At 46.6% G+C, this 18,184-nt stretch overlaps 1 protein-coding gene across 2 annotated transcripts in view; it reads right to left on the minus strand.

Moving 5' to 3' along the window:
• Nucleotides 1-18,184, minus strand: part of ADAMTS12 (ADAM metallopeptidase with thrombospondin type 1 motif 12) — a 2,873,463-nt gene that overhangs the window by 198,806 nt on the left and 2,656,473 nt on the right. For both annotated transcript variants that reach the window (XM_078677277.1, XM_078677276.1), the window contains one exon: nt 4,981-5,137. In XM_078677277.1, the coding sequence (XP_078533403.1) occupies nt 4,981-5,137 (157 nt within the window). The remainder of the gene's footprint in view (nt 1-4,980; nt 5,138-18,184) is intronic.

Below are 18,184 nucleotides of genomic sequence, written 5' to 3' on the forward strand. Positions count from 1 at the left end.
AGTTGGGTGTCGTCTGCGTATGACACAATGTTGAATCCATAGGTTCTGACAATGGGGGCGAGGAGCAGAGCCATGTAGACGTTGAAGAGCGTAGGACTGAGGGAGGACCCCTGGGGGACTCCGTAGGTGGTAGGTGTAGGGTCCGAGCGGAAAGGGGGGAGTCTGATCTGCTGCCTTCTGCCGGAGAGGAAGCAGCGGATCCAGTCGAGGGCCTTGTCTTGGATCCCTGCGTTGTGGAGTCTGCGTATTAGGGTGCGGTGAGAGACTGTGTCGAACGCCGCTGAGAGGTCGAGGAGGATGAGGGCTGCTGTTTCTCCTTTGTCCAGTAAGGTACGGATGTCGTCTGTTGCGGAAAGGAGGGCGGTTTCCGTACTGTTTTTTTTTCTGATGCCGGATTGGGAAGAGTCGAGGATGTTGTGCTCTTCGATGAATGTGGCGAGTTGGCTGTTGATGGCTTTCTCGATTACTTTTGCTGGTAACGGGAGCAGGGAGATGTGTCTGTAGCTTTTGAGGTCGGTGGGGTCCGCCGAGGGTTTCTTCGTGAGGGGTTGATCTCAGCGTGTTTCCAGTCATCAGGGAACGAGGCGGTTGCCAGGGAGCGGTTGATGGAGTGGCAGAGCCTGGGTGCGTTGGTGTCGGCGGCTCTGTTGAAAATGTGGCTGCAGCAGGGGTCTGTGGGGGCCCCGGAGTGGATTAACATCATCGCCTTCAGTGTGTCTTCGGTGGTGCGGATTGTCCAGTTGTTGATCGCTGGCTTCAGGGTGTCAGGGTGGTTGGTGAGGGTTCAGTGTGTTGGTGGTCTTCATCGAAGTTGTTGTAGATGCTCTTAATTTTGTGGTGGAAAAAGGTGCTGTTTGTCGCAGAGGTCTTGTCAGGGAGGGATGTCGGTGGACTCGCTGGTGGGTTGGGCAAACTCCTTGATGATGTTGAAGAGTTGTTAGCTGTTGTGTGCATGAGTGGAGATTCTGTCTTCAATCGCTTTTTTCCTCATTTTTCTGATGAGTTGGTAGTGGGCGTTGGAGGCGGCTCTGAAGTTGTTGTGGGCTTCTGTGGATTTGGTGTTCCTCCAGGCCTTTTCGAGGTGGCGGCAAGTGCGTCTGGACTCTTGAATTTCGGTGGTGAACCATCTGTCTTTCTTGGCATGGGTGAGGTGGTTTTTCTTGAGCGGGGCTATGGTGTTGGCACTGTCAGAGATCCATCTGTGCAGGGTTTGGGCTGCGGTGTTGGTGTCGTTGTTTTCCGCGATGGTTGGGGTGGAGTTGCTGAGGGATGAGGTTTGCTGGTCGTCGATGATTCTGGTCCAGTTTCTTCATGGGAGCAGGTGCTGATGTCTGTGGATGGTGGGTGTTCTGAAGGTAAAGTGGACGCATTGATGGTCAGTCCATGGGCAGGTGTGGCTGAAGGTGATGGAATTTCCTGTTGTGAAGAGGGGATCAAGGGTGTGTCCTGCTGAGTGCGTGGGTTCGGTCAATATCTGGCGGAGTCCTATGTTGTCGAGGTTGTCCAGGAGGGATGTAGTGCAGGGGTCCAGTTGGTTGTCGAGGTGGAAGTTGAGGTCTCCCAGTAGGGTGTAGTTGGTGGACGTTATGGCATGTGGGGAGATGATGTTAGTGATGGAGTTGGCGAAAAGTCCGCGGGGTCCAGGGGGTCTGTATTTGAGGGTTCTGTGGAGGGTGGAGGTAGGGCTGGCCAGTATCTTGAAGTGAAGGTGTTCCATCAGGTCTGTGGGCTCGTAGGGGAGTGTGCTCAGGCGGAGGGTGGATTTGTGGACGATGGCGATGCCTCCTCCAGGGCTGGTAGGGCGGTCCTTCTTGGAAATCTTGTATCCTTGGGGAATGGCGATGGCGATGTCCAGTCCCGCGGAGGTGTTGGTCCAGGTTTCGGTAAAGAATGCTACATCCGAGGTAGTGCTGTCGAGGAGGTCCTAGATTTCGGTGGCATGTTTGTGGAGGGATCGGACATTGAGGAGGATGAATTGCAGGGTCTTCGGTTTGGTTGTGTTCTTGCGGGCGGATTGCGCTGGGTCAGTGGTCTTGGCGGTGCTGCAGGTGTGCCGGCAGCGGTGACAGCTGAAGGGTCCGTGGGTGTTGGCTGGGGATGCTAGCTTGCAGTTGTTGTTGCAGCCTGGGTTGAGAGCGTGGAGTGCCGCTGGGTCGTAGCGTTGGTGGTGCAGAGATCCAGGGTTCCTGGCGCTGGTCGCTGTCGGGTCACGGACAGGCGCAGACAGGCTTGCCTTTGGAGCCCGGTAGCGCGGCACCCATTAAGTAGGGGTTGTGGAGGGCTGGACAGCTGGGAGGCAGGAGCGGGGAGGGGAGCTGGGATGGGGCCAGTCGCAATGTTCGTGCTGGGGGCAAGGGACCGCAGAGGCTGCAGTGGCGCGGAAAAACTGGCTAAAAACGGCAAGAAAAAAAGGCAAAAAAAGAGAGAAAACTGCAAATAAGGCAGCAGAAGTGCAAGAAAGAGTGGAGGAAAGACACAGAGGACACAGGAGAGTGAAAGGGGGAGATTGAGTTGAAGGTAAAAAACGAGTGAAAAATGGAGGAAAGACACAGGAGATTGAAGGGGGGAGCTTGAAATGAGGGGAAAAAGACAGAAAATGGAGGTTAAGACCCAGAAGGAGAGTGAAGTGGGGAGATAGAAGTGAGGGAAAAAAAGGAGTAAAAAAGGAGAAAAAAAACGGAGCAAGAGAATGGAGACAGAGGTCCATTGGACCACCAGGGATGAGGTGCAGGTGAAACCTGCGGTTGGAGGAGGGCCTCGAATACCAACACTCAAGAGTGCAGGGGCTCGGGGGAAGGCCTCACTTAATGGTGTAGCTGCGAGGGAGGGAGAGCAATTTCACTGACAATGAGTCAATGGTCATGTAAAGTTCCTTTCTTTGGTGTGTCTCATGGCATTGTTTCACAGTATAAAACTCCTTCTTATTGCCAGTGATAGAAGATTCACAATACCCTTACCCCTACACTAACCCCTGTCAGTGGGTTCGCAATGTAAAGTTTTTTCTAGAGAGATGCATCAAATATTTAGGTAGACCCAGAGCATACTTCGATATGAACGCTAAGTCCTCCACTCATACCACCAACCATTTACTGTAGCCAGACCTAAAATCAGACCTCTATAATAGATCTTCCCTGCTGCATTTAACATAGAGTTCACAATGTAAATCCCATACTGGAAATATTTGTAAAAATGTAAAGACTCCTCCAATAGTGTTTTCATTCATTTCATAAAGTAAACCCCCTTCTTATTGCATTTGACAGAGTTCATAATGCTAAACCCCTTTCTACTGCATTCGACAGGAGGTTTAAAATATAAACCCCCACCTATGATGTTTGGTAAGGAGTTTGGGAGTTCTGTATTGGTAATGAATTACACCATGTAAAACCCTTACTACTGTATTTGATCATTAACAATGCCTCTATCTGTTATGAGCACTGGTATTACCTCATACGCAGACTAACTCAACTATTCAATTCATGCTTACAGAGAAGATCATGTGGGTGGAGTCACTACACTCTCTTAGTAATAAATACTACTTAAAGTTCATTTTTTTGTGTTCTCCAACCAGGTCTAAAAAACAAAAAAACAAGAAAAATGGGTTTGTCAGAGGGGTAACAAAACCCATGCCTTCTATGATAATCTGTAGGTACTAACAATTAACCCATAAAGTGTTACTGTACATTCCACAGTAAATAATTCGGGCCTTCATCTTCTGTCATCATTTTTCATAATAACTAGATCATAACTTTGATATATGAAATACATTTTCCCAATGAGTCAAACAGTTCTACTGCTTCAGTTTTTGGTTTGTCAAAGTAACCAATTCAGACTTATTGTGTTGAGCACAATGTGTGCGATACAATCAACCTTTCTCAGCAGAAGCACATAAGCTCTGCCCTGACAAATCCAGTAGGAGGAAGATCAAAATGTGGGAGAGCCAAATCCCATCTCTTCTTAAAGATCTTTCTCTATTGAACCCATAGGTCTGGCCACATCTGTGCTATTATGCCAGACCTGGAAACACAACAATGCAGATTATCTCCAAAATGCCTACAGGCAGTCATTTGCCTATACCGTTTTGCGGTAACTTTATTGACCGCTGCGGGTGAGCCTATATCTATTGCATACAACATACATAAAGAAATCTTAATCTTCAGTAGAAGATACTAACTAAACTAGTTCACTTCATTTCTTCGTTCTCTCACATGAATAGATGAAACTATGGCTGCTACCTCTCTCAATCTTCCAAAACCTTATTGCAGAGTTTCAGAAGATTTGAAGTTATTTTGAACAGAAATATCTAAAAAAGTCCCATTCAAAAACAACAAAATCCAGTTCAAAATTGTTGTTGTGTCCATTAACTCCATTAAGAATAACTCAGGATCAGTACCCGGAGTGGGAACCATATTTCATATCACTTGCTGATTGGTGAACCAGAAGTGCCATCTATACCAAATGAAAATCAATACTTACTTGGCATTGCGCCTCTTTAACACAAGTAACAATTTCTCTCACTTTGCAAATCCACATGAAATGGAGTAGTCAGAGTTAGCAACTAAGAGGCTAGTTTACTATCCGCAGTTTCCATTCCTTACTATTCCCCTAGCTCCTCGGTGGCAAGTAGTAAGTTATTGAGGGCTAATATTGGCGCTACAGGCTAAACTTGTGATGTCCTAGGAGACTAATTTAGCAAATGATATCTCTTACTCTGCATTCTGGCTTTAGTGACTTTTAGAAAGGATTTTCCTAAAATGTAGACCTTACTTTCTTTTCTTTACTGACTATATCAATGGCACTTTTATAGAACTTCAGTAATATCGATCAGGGAAAAAAACAAAGAACTCATCAATGGATGGAAACAAACTAAAAATGAACATCTAACAGGTCATGCATTACATGGTCAGAAAATATTTGGATTGTCTGGTTCTTTTGCTGACATTTTCTCAAGTAATTGTGGCCAGACATCACAGCTCAACATACCTGTGTCGATGTTGCATGGTTGAATGTTACACTTCCTGCGTTCTTGAGGTCTGGGCTCATTTTGTTCACACATATGGTGATCCTCAGTTGTGTTGTGTTCAATGTTCATGCACGTTACATTGCGGCTTTGGGTCCCCCCGCCGCATGAAGAAGAGCACTGGAAGAGGAAAGTGTATTCATGGGTGAGACATTGGAATAGACAGACCAACAACAGATTCTAGGTTTTGTGGAGTAATACTTAGATTATACTTAACAGGAGAGTGCATATTTTAAATTAAGTCATTAATCTGAAATGGAATGATATACACAATGTTTTTTCACCTATTTTTTATTTAACTTGATTGCAACTAAAATGGCAACTGAGTCCAGTTCCAAGATCTCAAACATTTAATCCACAGATGGAATTTACTCAATGGAAAACCTGTCAGTGTGGTGCTTTTCGAGGGTAGTCGTGTGAACATGCGTTGTTTTTTTTACATTGGTAGTATTGATAAACAGGGAGATGAGTATTCTCTGTGCCTGACAGCTTGCAATCCTAAACAGTTTTCTTTTTCACAGTCTGCTATACTGAAATTGCAAATCTTACAAGGTTTATAAAGAAGCATTGGAAAATCCAATTGGCCTTTTATCATGCTGTCACTTGGTCTCACTGCGATAATGCACCAAACAAATGTAGCTTTCAAAGAAGAGTCAAAGAAGTGCTGCAGAACAATATGAATTGGTATGGAATGACCTGATCCTCTCTTAATGCAAACTACAACTAAAACTAGAGAAAATTACATTTATGGGCTCGTCAATTTTCCCTGAACATTTGTGGCATCAACACTAGCATAAAATAAATATAAAGGTAAATCTCACCTGTGTCACAAGCACAGAAAGACATTCCATGTAGCCCTCTCTTTTCAATTGTCCAAGTACTATCTTATTGTTGTTATTGTTGAATGATTTTTGTACAGCGCTAATCACCGGGAGGTCTCTAAGCACTTGAGAGAGAGTTGCCAGAGGTCCTCAACGGGTGCATGGCCGCATAGTGGGCCAGTTAAGCTGTGTACAAGGCCTCCTTGTACAGAAGCGCCTTAAGCTGTTTCCTTTATGGGAGGAGTGCCGGTTCCTTGCGCAGGTAATCGGGCAGTTGGTTCCAAAGTTGTGGGGGCAAGTTGGAGAATGCTCGACCCCCGTTGGATGCAGTATTATATCCTGGAATGGCCAGGTGGCAGGTCCTCTCCCTGCTTCCGTCCTAGCCTCTTTGATGCTAGGACGGAAGCAGGGGGAACTTTCTGGCAGTTCTCATGGGTTCTTTGCAGTGAATCATACATTCCAGGGCATCTTTAAATCTTCCAACCCTTCACTCTGGCAAAGCCCCTGCTTCCCCATACGGATGTATGACGTTACAACGCATACTTTTACATCGCATGCCTTTACAACGCGGTATTTACAACGAATACCATTACAACGCATAGTGCTTTGGGGCGCTGGATAGTGAATAGTTTAATTTACTATTCCAACTCCAGTCCCCGTGGACACTAGGGAAGGTGTTGGACAGTAAATTAAACGTATTCCCTATCCTAGAGCGCCCCCCCAGCGCAATGCGTTGTAATGGTTTGCGTTGTAAAAGTTGCATCGTAAAGGCACTGCGTGGTAAAAGCTGCGTTGTAAAGGATGTTTCCCCCCCATACTCCCCTCTGTTACTTCTATTAACTCTCTAGTGATCTGCTGCTGGTGTCATTTGAGCGCTCTGGCTAGGAACCGTGATTTTTTTGTATTTATTCTGTTTTCTATATATAGGGAAAATGGGAGGTAAAATAAACCAAGATGGCCAGCCAAATTTGGAATGATGTTATCTATAATTGCAATATGGCTGTGATGCTGTGTGTGCACACAATTTGGAAGCACAGCAACTAAGATTCTGCATCCTGGAACAGTATTTTGTGTACTGACAAAATGACCAAAAAGAAGATGCAACATGGAGACCATCTTGGAAACATAAAAAACATAACTCTGCAGTAGTGCTCTGTCTCTCTGTGTTGAAGGGGCGGGAGAGATACTTACCATGTTGGATACCCAGGAAGACTTGGGTGGTTGGGGACAGCAAGATGGGGGGCGTGAAGAGCGAGTAAACAAGTGCAATCACCTGCAGGTGAGGTGCCATTGAAGAACACACTTGTAACAGAGAGAGAGAAGGGGGCAGCACGTGCATTCACCTGAAGTGCTAAATCACAAATGGTGCAAAAAGATATAGCGGCCTTCTGTCGAAAGTAAGGGTGACACTTAAATGCATAAATGCTGCAGAGGAGGGGCAAGCATAAGAAAATGGGGGAAAAAGCCATTGAATCAGGTACAGTGCACTGAAATAGACAACAATAGCCATGTGATCACAAGCAAGGGGCAACCTAGGAGCCCACATTAATACACCTTGAAGCATTCGTTCCAGTGCTCTCTGTGACGTTGTTATCTGTCGAGAGACTGCAAAAGGCAAAGAAGGGGAATGCATACCAGCACCCGCTCACACATATCGTGCACTTTGAGAAACGATTGCCTTACCGAAGGTCAATATTCTTTTCACAGACTCGATTTTAGAAAGAAGATTTTTGGAAAACATTTTATTCTTCAGTATACAATTGTGCTCAGTCCCTGCCACGGGTTTAGCACAGGCACAAACCTGCAGCTGCCGTCTAACCAAAGAAGGGATAAAGAAAAAGAAACACGCACGTCACCTGCACTCTAACACCCCATTCTGATCATCATCTGAATGAATCATTCACTCAAAGATTGCCTCTCTGCAGGGCATGTTTCAGAATAAATGTGTTTATGTCTCCCACTGTCTGAATTGTCAACTATGTGAGAGGAGTTATATTTTGAAAGCGATAATAATACATGTGATATGTGTCTTTACATTGTTTGCCTGCGGCCCAAAGCAAAGCCCAGAATGTGCCCCTTTACGTTAAAAGTAAGCATTGGCAAAGCCTACACGTCTCGATTTGCTACTGCGCATGCACGCCTGACAACATAGAAGCACATACCACCTATAGGAACAAATTCATATGGGTGCACCGATAAAACACCAAGAAATGCAGTAAAGAGCAGGGCTAACGTACGTTGCCGAAGGTGGGGACTGAAATGGAACACACAAGGGTACGTAGAGCTGACTTTATGCAGGCTCCCCATGAACATTTTAATGCCACTTTACAGGGGGCAACACCAAACAACCAGGAAAAGATGTACTGCCAATCACAGTTTTTTTTCATTTCAAATGGGTATATGCCTAGAACTTGTGGAAAACGAAGTGTCGACACCTACTTATAGGACACCTCCAGCTCCAGCCCTGCCTAGCTCTTCTGACACAAGACACAAGACACAGAGGCCTGTATTATTAATTTACGCAATTACTGATGTGCGTTGAATTTGGATTCAGTAACAAAAACATGAAAACAAGCAGCCACACACACAGTCAAACAACCCATACAGGCACATACAAACATTAAAAGAAGATTACTGAATGCATGGAGGGATTTATAACTGTGTTTATGAAATTGAAAGAACATTTAGAAAGTAAATCTAGGACAGACAGAGGTAGCAGTTAAAAGAAGGACCGACAGTCCATGTTGTGTTGTACTATCTTACATTTTAGATGTTAGAATTTACTTGGGGCAATGATTCTAGTTTCAAAAGGCACCTTGCCAAATTTTGACACCAGTGATTGGCCCAAAGGGAGGGTGCTCCTATGGTGATTGGCTTTTGAGACCCTTGGCCTCAACCTGTGCCCGTGAGTTTGCATCCCACTTTTTATTGCTCTGTCTAACCCTCAGACAGTGTCAATTGAATTTAGCCCATTTCTTGCCTCTATTGATTTAGTCTTTCTTACTGCTCCGTGTGGCACTGTTGGAGTAGAATGGGCCACTCATTCCAGTGTCCCGGTGCCACTGCACCTGGCGCATTAATGATAGCAACATCAGTGGACTGCATCTCGCAGAAGGAGCATCCTTTGGTTATTGCCTGTGAGGGAATGAGGGTGCACAAGCCTTGATCAGTGGCAGCTGAAGGCGACCACGGCCTGTGCTTCCGCTCCCTGTGCGACAATTTCAGGCTGTATCATTGTAGTGTTGCTACTTACCGTAAAGGATGCTGCACAGCACTCCTCACTCTTGGGGCCTTACTTATGAGGGACTTGCGCCACCGGTGCGTCACTTTTAAAATGGGAAAAAGTGACGCACCGGCGGCGCAAGGCCTTCATAAATAAGGCCCTTGGATTGCTTCTATGGCACCTGTGATGAGCTTGTTATGTTCAGAGTGGGAGGTCTCATTTAACTGCTGGTTACTTTATGGATGGCTGTGCTGAGGAGTTTCTGGAATAAACTAGTGGTGCAGAAACTCGTGTAATTCTGTGTACTGGAATCACGCAGAAATACCTGAGAATTAGAGAAATTCTGTGGAATTTAGCGAGTAGTTCTGCGTTTAGTGCTATTTCTTAGCGCAAAAAGCCCTATTGCGTCCAAAATGGATGGGTAGATGCATTTTTGTGCTACTAAATAGTGCTAAATGCAGCAGACTATGGTTGGCAAGTGTGAGCGGCTTCTATTGCTCGCTAAATGTGCTCTTGCTGTAGGATTTTTTCCCCCCAAATACGCAGGCAGGCGTAAGCACGTAATATCGATAACTCTGCATCAAAGAGTAACACAGAATTACTCAAATTATTCTCGCTTAATTGAAATTCCAACCAGGCCTTGAATGGAGACTGCTTCAACGTGCATTAGTGTTTCTCATTAGTGAACAGTGGAATAGAACGTAACATTCATGGGGCGCTTTTCTATTCTGGCCGTCATAGAAAGGGTGCTTGTTTTTGGTGTCTTGATTGCATACATTAACTTAATGCTTTACTGACAGTGAAGCTCGGAAACACATAGCAGTAATTGCCTCTTTCTGAACGCGGCTATCAGAAAAACATGCATTAACTCAGAGATACTTCGAGTTAATGTATAAACTCAAGACAGGGCGATGAAGCTGGGAGGATTTGGAATTAATCTCCTCATCTTGTGTCTCTAATGACATTGCAATGGCATAGGAGCTGTACCTGGTTATGCTTGTGGTTGTTTTTTTGTTTTGTTGTTATGTGATCAATGACGAAGACTACACGTATTTATACGACATTGAGGTGATCTCTTGTATTGCCCAATATTGAGGAAATTGCTGTCTTTTAAACAATAAAAAGAACTTTAAAAAAATGCATGCACTCAAAATGCAAAAAGAAGTGCACAGACCAGTACTTTAAATGGGCTGGTACCCACCGGTACTGAGTACCAGCACTTCTCAGTGTTATCCCCTTGAGTATCGAAACTTCCCATAGTTCCAAGTCCCTGCTGCCCAGCTAGTGAGTGAGGTCCTTGGATGTTTGGAATGTTATAAATGTCTATGCTTGGATGAGTGGACAGTTGGGGTGAGAAGGGCTGGGCAGCAGGATGCTGCTCCTGGTGGGACTTTGCCGGATTTACTTGTAATTTGATCTGAACCTAATAAACATACATCTTTTGTAACCTACAAGACTAAATCCTTTATTGTAAGAGGTGCCCATGTCTAGCCAGATGGAGTCTGCATGCTGTTTAACTTCTTTCTTGAGACTGCGAAAGTCCCAATGATCCAAACGACAGAGACCACCTGGAAGAAACCCAGCAAAATAGCCGCAAATGGATATTTGACTGGAAGTATGTTGAGAAGCACACAGGCGAGTGGCCTGATCGATATAGCATTAGTTATCTTCACTGTGGGCAGCTCAGGCAAACGGGGTCCCTGACTTTGGGATGCACAAAGACAACAGCGTGATCAGTGCAACAGTACTTCTCTTTATGGCGTATGAGGTATCCAACTTTAGGCGTCCCACGGGCAACGGCCCGATCTGTGCTGTAGTCCTCATTGGCCGGTAAACCACACACTTCTTTCAAGGGTCGACTCGACAGGATCCCCACTGTACCTCACTCCCTTCAGGCACTCTCTTCTTCTAAGGGTAATCTGGTCTCAGCAGGCAGGCCAATGCTGGCGCTCCAGGTCAGGTGGCCTTGATTCTCCTGGGTGATGTCCACTCACCTAGCAGGGAGACTAGCAGATGTCTCTCCTGGTCACCACAGGCAGAAGTCTTGCTGGGCTTCCCCACGTCAATGTACTGCCAAGTCTTGACTGCTTCAGAGTTGACATTTTGGGAGATTCAGCCTCCCGTTTTTATAATCCATTTCCAGAGACAGATGTGATTTAGTGTAACTGTCTTTGAAGTTCATGCTGTGGGTGTTTTCTCCTTTGAAGATCCCACTCCTTTGTTCTATTCCTAATAATGGAAGCAGACTGTCACAGGAGCAGCGACTCCTAGTTTGAAAGCCTCACAACACAGACTCATGAGAGTGACTCGAGGATCACATCTGGATGACAGCATCACTGATAGCTGCCTAACAAAAGGTTACAAAGCCCCCAGCCCTGCTCTTCAGGATTTCCCATCTCTTGAGTGCTTCCCTTATCAGCCACTTCCTTTTCCTGAGATATGCCCAGGCTCCACTGACCAGTGACATTTCTAGAATCAACGAGCCCTTTTGAAGTGCAAAGGAGATCCTCCATTCATCCGGTGTTTGTCCCACCCAGTTCTCAGGAATGTAGTAATTAAAAAATCAGTCTGGGAGGGCTCCTCCATCTCCACATGCTTATTCAAGACCCTTGGTTTCAAACATGGAACCCACAGGCCACCATGTATTTTACCACTCACAGGCACACACAAACTCATGCACTACACAGCGCCACTAGCTAACATGATGTAGGCCAGAGTGAGTAAAGCACACAGCAGGAGAACTTACATCAGTGTGCTGGCAGGCCCAGTTCCAATGACACAGGTAAAAAGGTCTGTATGCTCTACTGATCATTTTCACATAAACACAGAATGGTTCCACCACTTTACTTATGTTATTTGTAAGGGCAGCACCCCTTTACTACCTTTACCACTACAAAGGTAAAGCTTTGGCTCCCCCTCTGGTCTAACAAGACCGCAAGCCATGAGACAGGCCTGGGTCATGGTGCACACACATGATCCATGTTTGCCCATGACCAAAAATCAGTACAAGCTGTCCAGGTCCAGATATCAGTGCAGCTGGGGCATTCAGGGCAAGGGTGCATATCCATCACCATGTGGGGGACTTTTCCGTCCCAACAGAAAACTTCATTCAGCGTTGGGAGCTTTTGGAATTGCGGAAGACGCCCCACTGAGGACCCCGCCTAGCAGACCCGGCAGCAAGAAGGCCCCTTGGTTCACCGACGAACTCAAGAGCTCCAAGAAGAACTGCCGAGCCCTCGAGAAAGTCTGGAGAAGGGATCCGACACCGAACAACAGGACCTCCTTCAAGCTTGCCACCCGGAAACACCACCAGCTGATCCGCGCCGCCAAGAAAACAGCATTCAAGGACAGGCTGGACAACAACGCACACAACAGCAAGGAACTCTTCAACATCGTGAAAGAGCTCTCCAACCCCAGCGCAGGAAACAACGACATCACCCCATCGCAAGACCTCTGCAACTCCCTCGCCTCATACTTCCACAACAAGATCGCGGACATACACAACAGCTTCAACAACCAACCAACGCACACCAGGACCGAACTACCACCCCCCACCACCACCCTCCACGCCTGGACCCCGATCAGCACCGAAGACACCATCCGCACGATGAACTCCATCCACTCCGGATCGCCGACCGACCCCTGCCCTCACCACGTCTTCAACAAGGCCGACGCTGTCATCGCACCCCATCTGCGAGACATCATCAACACATCCTTCAACACCACCATCTTCCCTGAGAGCTGGAAACACGCCGAACTCAGCGCTCTACTCAAGAAACCAACAGCGGACCCCACCGACCTCAAGAACTACCGCCCCATCTCGCTCCTCCCGTTTCCAGCCAAAGTCATCGAGAAGACCGTCAACAAGCAGATGGCCGCATTCCTCGAGACGAACGGATCCCTCGACCCCTCACAGTCCGGCTTCCGAGCCAACCACAGCACCGAGACCGCCCTCATCGCCGCCACCGATGACATCCGAGCCCTGATGGACAATGGAGAAACAGCGGCCCTCATCCTCCTAGACCTCTCCGCGGCATTCGACACGGTCTGCCACCGCACCCTAGTGCAGCGCCTCAGCAACGTCGGAATCCAGGACAAGGCGCTGGAATGGATCATCTCCTTCCTCGACGGAAGAACACAGAGAGTCCGCCTACCACCGTACAAGTCAGAGGCCTCCGAAGTCATCTGCGGCGTCCCTCAAGGATCATCTCTGAGCCCCACCCTCTTCAACGTCTACATGAGCCCCCTCGCGGCCATCGTACGCAAACACAACCTCAGCATAATCTCCTACGCCGACGACACCCAGCTGATCCTCTCCCTGACCAACAACCCCGCCGCCGCCAGAGCCAACCTGCACGAAGGGATGAAGGAGGTAGCCGAGTGGATGACGACCAGCCGCCTGAAGCTGAACTCGGACAAGACGGAGGTCCTCATCCTGGGCTCCTCACCCTCCGCCTGGGACGACTCCTGGTGGCCTCCCGCCCTGGGCACCGCACCCAAACCGACAGACCATGCACGCAACCTGGGCTTCATCCTGGACTCCTCCCTCTCCATGACCAGGCAAGTCAACGCCGTCTCCTCGGCATGCTTCAACACCCTACGCATGCTACGGAAGATCTTCTGGTGGATCCCCACCGAGACCAGGAGGACCGTCACCCAGGCCCTCGTCACCAGCCGCCTGGACTACGGCAACGCCCTCTACGCCGGTACCACCGCCAAGCTCCAGAAGAGACTCCAGCGGATCCAGAACGCCTCAGCCAGACTCATCCTCGACATCCCACGAACCAGTCACATCTCCGGACATCTCAGAGACCTGCACTGGCTCCCCGTCAGCAAAAGAATCACCTTCCGCCTCCTCACCCACGCACACAAAGCCCTACACGACCAAGGCCCGAGCTACCTCAACAGCCGAGTCAACTTCTACGCTCCCAGACGCCACCTTCGATCAGCCAACCACGCCCTCGCCGCCGTCCCCCGCATCCGAAGAGCAACTACAGGAGGAAGGTCCTTCTCCTACCTGGCCGCCAAGACCTGGAACTCCCTCCCGACCGACCTGCGCCTGACCCAAGACCACCTCTCCTTCAGGAGGAAGCTGAAGACCTGGCTGTTCGAGCAGTAGCGGCACCCCCCCCCCCCCAGCGCCTTGAGACCCTACGGGTAGGTAGCGCGCTTTACAAGTGTCATTGATTGATTGATTGAAGACATTTAAATCTTCTCACATCAGACCCCTCATTGGACACTTCCAAGAATAGACCACAAACACTATGTGAGGTATTCAGCTAGGTTAACAACTCTTCTCCCTCTTCTTATCCCAAGGCCTCCGTGGGCCTATGTAACACATTTGTGGCGAAATTGGGCAAGAAAGTCAGGGATATAAACATCACCTTTCGGAACACATGTGTCAAAGTAGTCGAGGAAAAACTTCCCTGAAAGGCACTGCATTCCACGGTCCTCTTTCTCCTCAATCTTAGAACCTGCCCTACTACTGATCATATCCATGGTGAAACGATCAAACCAACTCTGGGAAGCTATTCCTGGCTCCATCAGTAAACCCCTTACCAAAGAACTACTCCTCCTATGGACTACCCTGGTCAACTCCCCTCTTGAATAGGGTTTATTCTCAGACAGTGCAAAAAAGGGTCAAATCTCTATTCTTATAAAAATAGTAAACACTTGATGCCAACAACGTGTGGCCCGTTTCCATCCTTTCATTCCTAAATAATGTGATTGAAAGCTGTGTAGCATCTCAACTGTCTTAACACATCCAAGCAAACAATCTCCTTGTTACCCTCCAATCTGGCTTCCATGAGGGTCACAACATAGAAACTGCTATTCTTCAGATTTTGGATGACGCCTTCCACGCCTTGTTCTCCTTGATCTCTGCTGCTTTTGACACAGTCAACTACCAGGTTCTGATAAACACTTTGAACCAGGGAATGGGACGCATAGGTGTAATCCAAAACTAGTTTGCACCCTACTTATCGAACCACTGGCAATAGTCCAAATTGGAAACTCAGCCTTGAAGTCAGTCAGCTTAAGGTAAGTGTCCCCCAAGACTTGATCCTTTCTCCAACCCTGTTTAACTTGTACCATAAACCCCTCTATATGATCCTGAGAAACTCTGGAATTCTCTCCACCTGCAAACCGATGATATCCTAATCTGCCTGAAGTTCTCATTCCTGGATGACATCTACCTCCTATCCAGTATCCTGACAAAAATGGAATCCTGGATGTGAAATCACCACCTCAAACTAGATCCGGCTTAAACAGAATTTATACTGATATCTCAGACTAAATCTGATCTCTCACTTCAAACCTGGCTGCCTATTTTCCCTTTCCTGGAAGGCCATCCCTCTATCGTTTTGAATGCCAGAACACTCATTTTCACACTCAACACCCATCTCAATCTTCAGAGCCATATTCTACCCATGGCCGAAATCATCCGGTTTCAGCTAAAGCTTCTATGGGCAATCAGGCAACTTATTCAAAATCAAAACTTTAAAACAGTTGCTCAGGTGCTGATTCTCTCAAGGCTAGACTACGGATTGCGCTCCTCTCTGCATCTCCAAAGTCAAGCTTGGCCTGCTTAGAGCAGTTCTATATGGGGCAACAAGGCTTTATGGCCAGTCTTAAGAAAATCGACCACATACCAGATATTCTGCTCCTTCTCCAGTGGCTCACTGAAGAAGTGAGATGCCAAATAAAGATAGAGTTCAAGAAACATTGGACTCATCCTTTCCCTCATATTTGACTGAGAAAAGGAAAATTTCGGGCTCCATCCGAGGATAGAGAAATACTCAATCCCTTCTCCTTGATCCTCCCAAGTTTGAAATTAACGATTTATAAGCTAATCATTCTCCGGATGTGCCACTAGAACTTGGAGCTCTCCCCCCTTATCCTAATGGCTGTTTACATGTCATGCCACCGTCGAAAAATACCTAACAGCCCTTTCTTTCGACAGACATTTTGGTTAATGACGCTAATCCTCTCCCACTCCCCAATTTACACTTGAATCTGCCTCAGGCTGTTTTTTGTATGTAGAATGTTTGTTTTGTTTTGTTTTGATCACATTATAAATGGCATTAACAATGTGCAATTGTTTTATTCTGGTCCTATTCTAAAGCGAATCAAACACACGAAGCGCTGAAAGGTTTCAGACACTCACCCCCAGTCACAGGTCTGGGTTAAGTCCATCATTTTTCTTTAGCTCACTTCGCCACCCCAGTTCAGACCCAGCTATATGCAAAATCAGTCTTGACCCTGTGCCTCATGGGAACAGTCCAGCCCGAAATGCCAAGCCAGGTCTTCCCTGGACTGGAAACAAGCATCCTGGGACTGGTTTCAGAGTAACACCCCTCATCAGCCAGGCTAGCTTGAATCCAGTGGCAAAATGAGCAACGGACCCATGTCTGGGCATACCCTGCCAACTTAGGGCAAACAAAGGAAACACAAGGAGATGATGGACGGAGCGCTGAAACTTTTCAGACACTCACCCACAGTCACAAATCTGGGTTGAATCCGTCATCATTCTTTAGTTCACTTCGCCACCTCAAATCAAACACAGCTATATCGAAATCAGTCTTGACCAATAGTCGAGCTCGAACTGCCAAGCCAGGTCTTCCATGGACCAGAAACACGCATCCTGGGACAGGTTTTGGGGTAACACCCCTCATCAGCCAGGTTAGCCTGAATCCAGTGGCAAAGTGAGCAAGGGACCCACGGCTGGGAATACCCTGCCAACTTAGGACGAACAAAAGAAACACAAGGAGATGATGGATGGAACGTTCTGATGGCCGAGGGCCAGGTGTACAAATCGCCCCAAAAAAGTGTAGAACTTTTTTTTTTAAGAAGTTGGGACTTTCACATTTTCCATCTCAGAGGACCAGGACAATGTGCCACACGTACCCGATGAAGATATGACCTTAGTGGCTAATTTTATCTGGTTTCTCCTCGTTGGAATCTTTGAGCGTGATGTTCGACACTTTTGCTGAATCTCGGTAGAAGATGTTGTTCTGGTGTTGCTGTTCAGTAAACTAAGGCTTCCTCATAGAAGCTTGCTTTGGCAATTATTTTGACCTTATGGGATCTCACACACTAATCATATCAAGATTAAAGCCTGTGATAGAAATGCGATGATGGCAAGAGACAGTGAAAAACAAACAAAAAATTAAACATAACCGTAAACAAAATCATGCCCTTTCTGATCTGGATGTAAATGACAAAAGCGCGCATGGCAGGAGTTATATTTATAATCAAAATGTTTTCCTGTGCTTTTTAATTTGGAAGTTTTGACTTTTGGTTCTCTGCTGTAAAGTTCAGCTCCGTGAAAGATGGCAGGAGCATGCTGCATGTCACTCCCATAGGATGTCAATTGCCTTCCTGACACAGAAAGGAGATGCAATACTGCTCTAGTAATGTTAGAGTTAGGAGCATCTACTCGGGAAATTGAGTCTGATAAAAGCTCACCGAGGTTGTTAATTGCTTTGTGATAGCAATTTGATGGCTGAAACCTCTTGTGCTACACATGGGTTACACTTGTTATACACTTGAACCCATGGGTGACGAATTGTCAGCCACAAGACCCCAATACATCAAACTTCTAACTTCGTATTTGGAAGAACAGATGTGTGTATTTTTTTAATAAAAGTTGACAGTACAGAAAGAGGTTTTTGTAATTATCATCTTCCTTTTCACTATTAAGGGGTTGCCCCTTCCACTGAGGCCTCTTGATCTTTCTATCAAACTTCTTGGCAGCAGGAAAAAATAGCAACACTTAGTTACTCACTTAAACTTTCTTTCTTTTGTTTCAGTTTATGGAGGCAGATAAAAGAAGGACTATCCAACAAAGGCATACTATGACAGATCTATTTATATGCATTTTGTCAAATTTATATCATGAAGGTAACCTCACATTATTTGAATAGCTTCGGCAATCGTGGACCTATTATGGAGTGGAGCATTAGCTTAAAGCCTTCCATGATTATCATGAATAAGACAGAAAAATATGTATGTGTACAAAAGTTGTACTAATTGTACAGCACCTGGGTATAGAATAATGTAACGTAACGTGACACCGTGCTTTAATTTATTTTTATTGCAGTTTCTACATTTGGTTGTTGATAA

This window comes from Lissotriton helveticus, chromosome 2_1, assembly GCF_964261635.1.
Source record: "Lissotriton helveticus chromosome 2_1, aLisHel1.1, whole genome shotgun sequence".
NCBI classification, from domain to species: domain Eukaryota; kingdom Metazoa; phylum Chordata; class Amphibia; order Caudata; family Salamandridae; genus Lissotriton; species Lissotriton helveticus.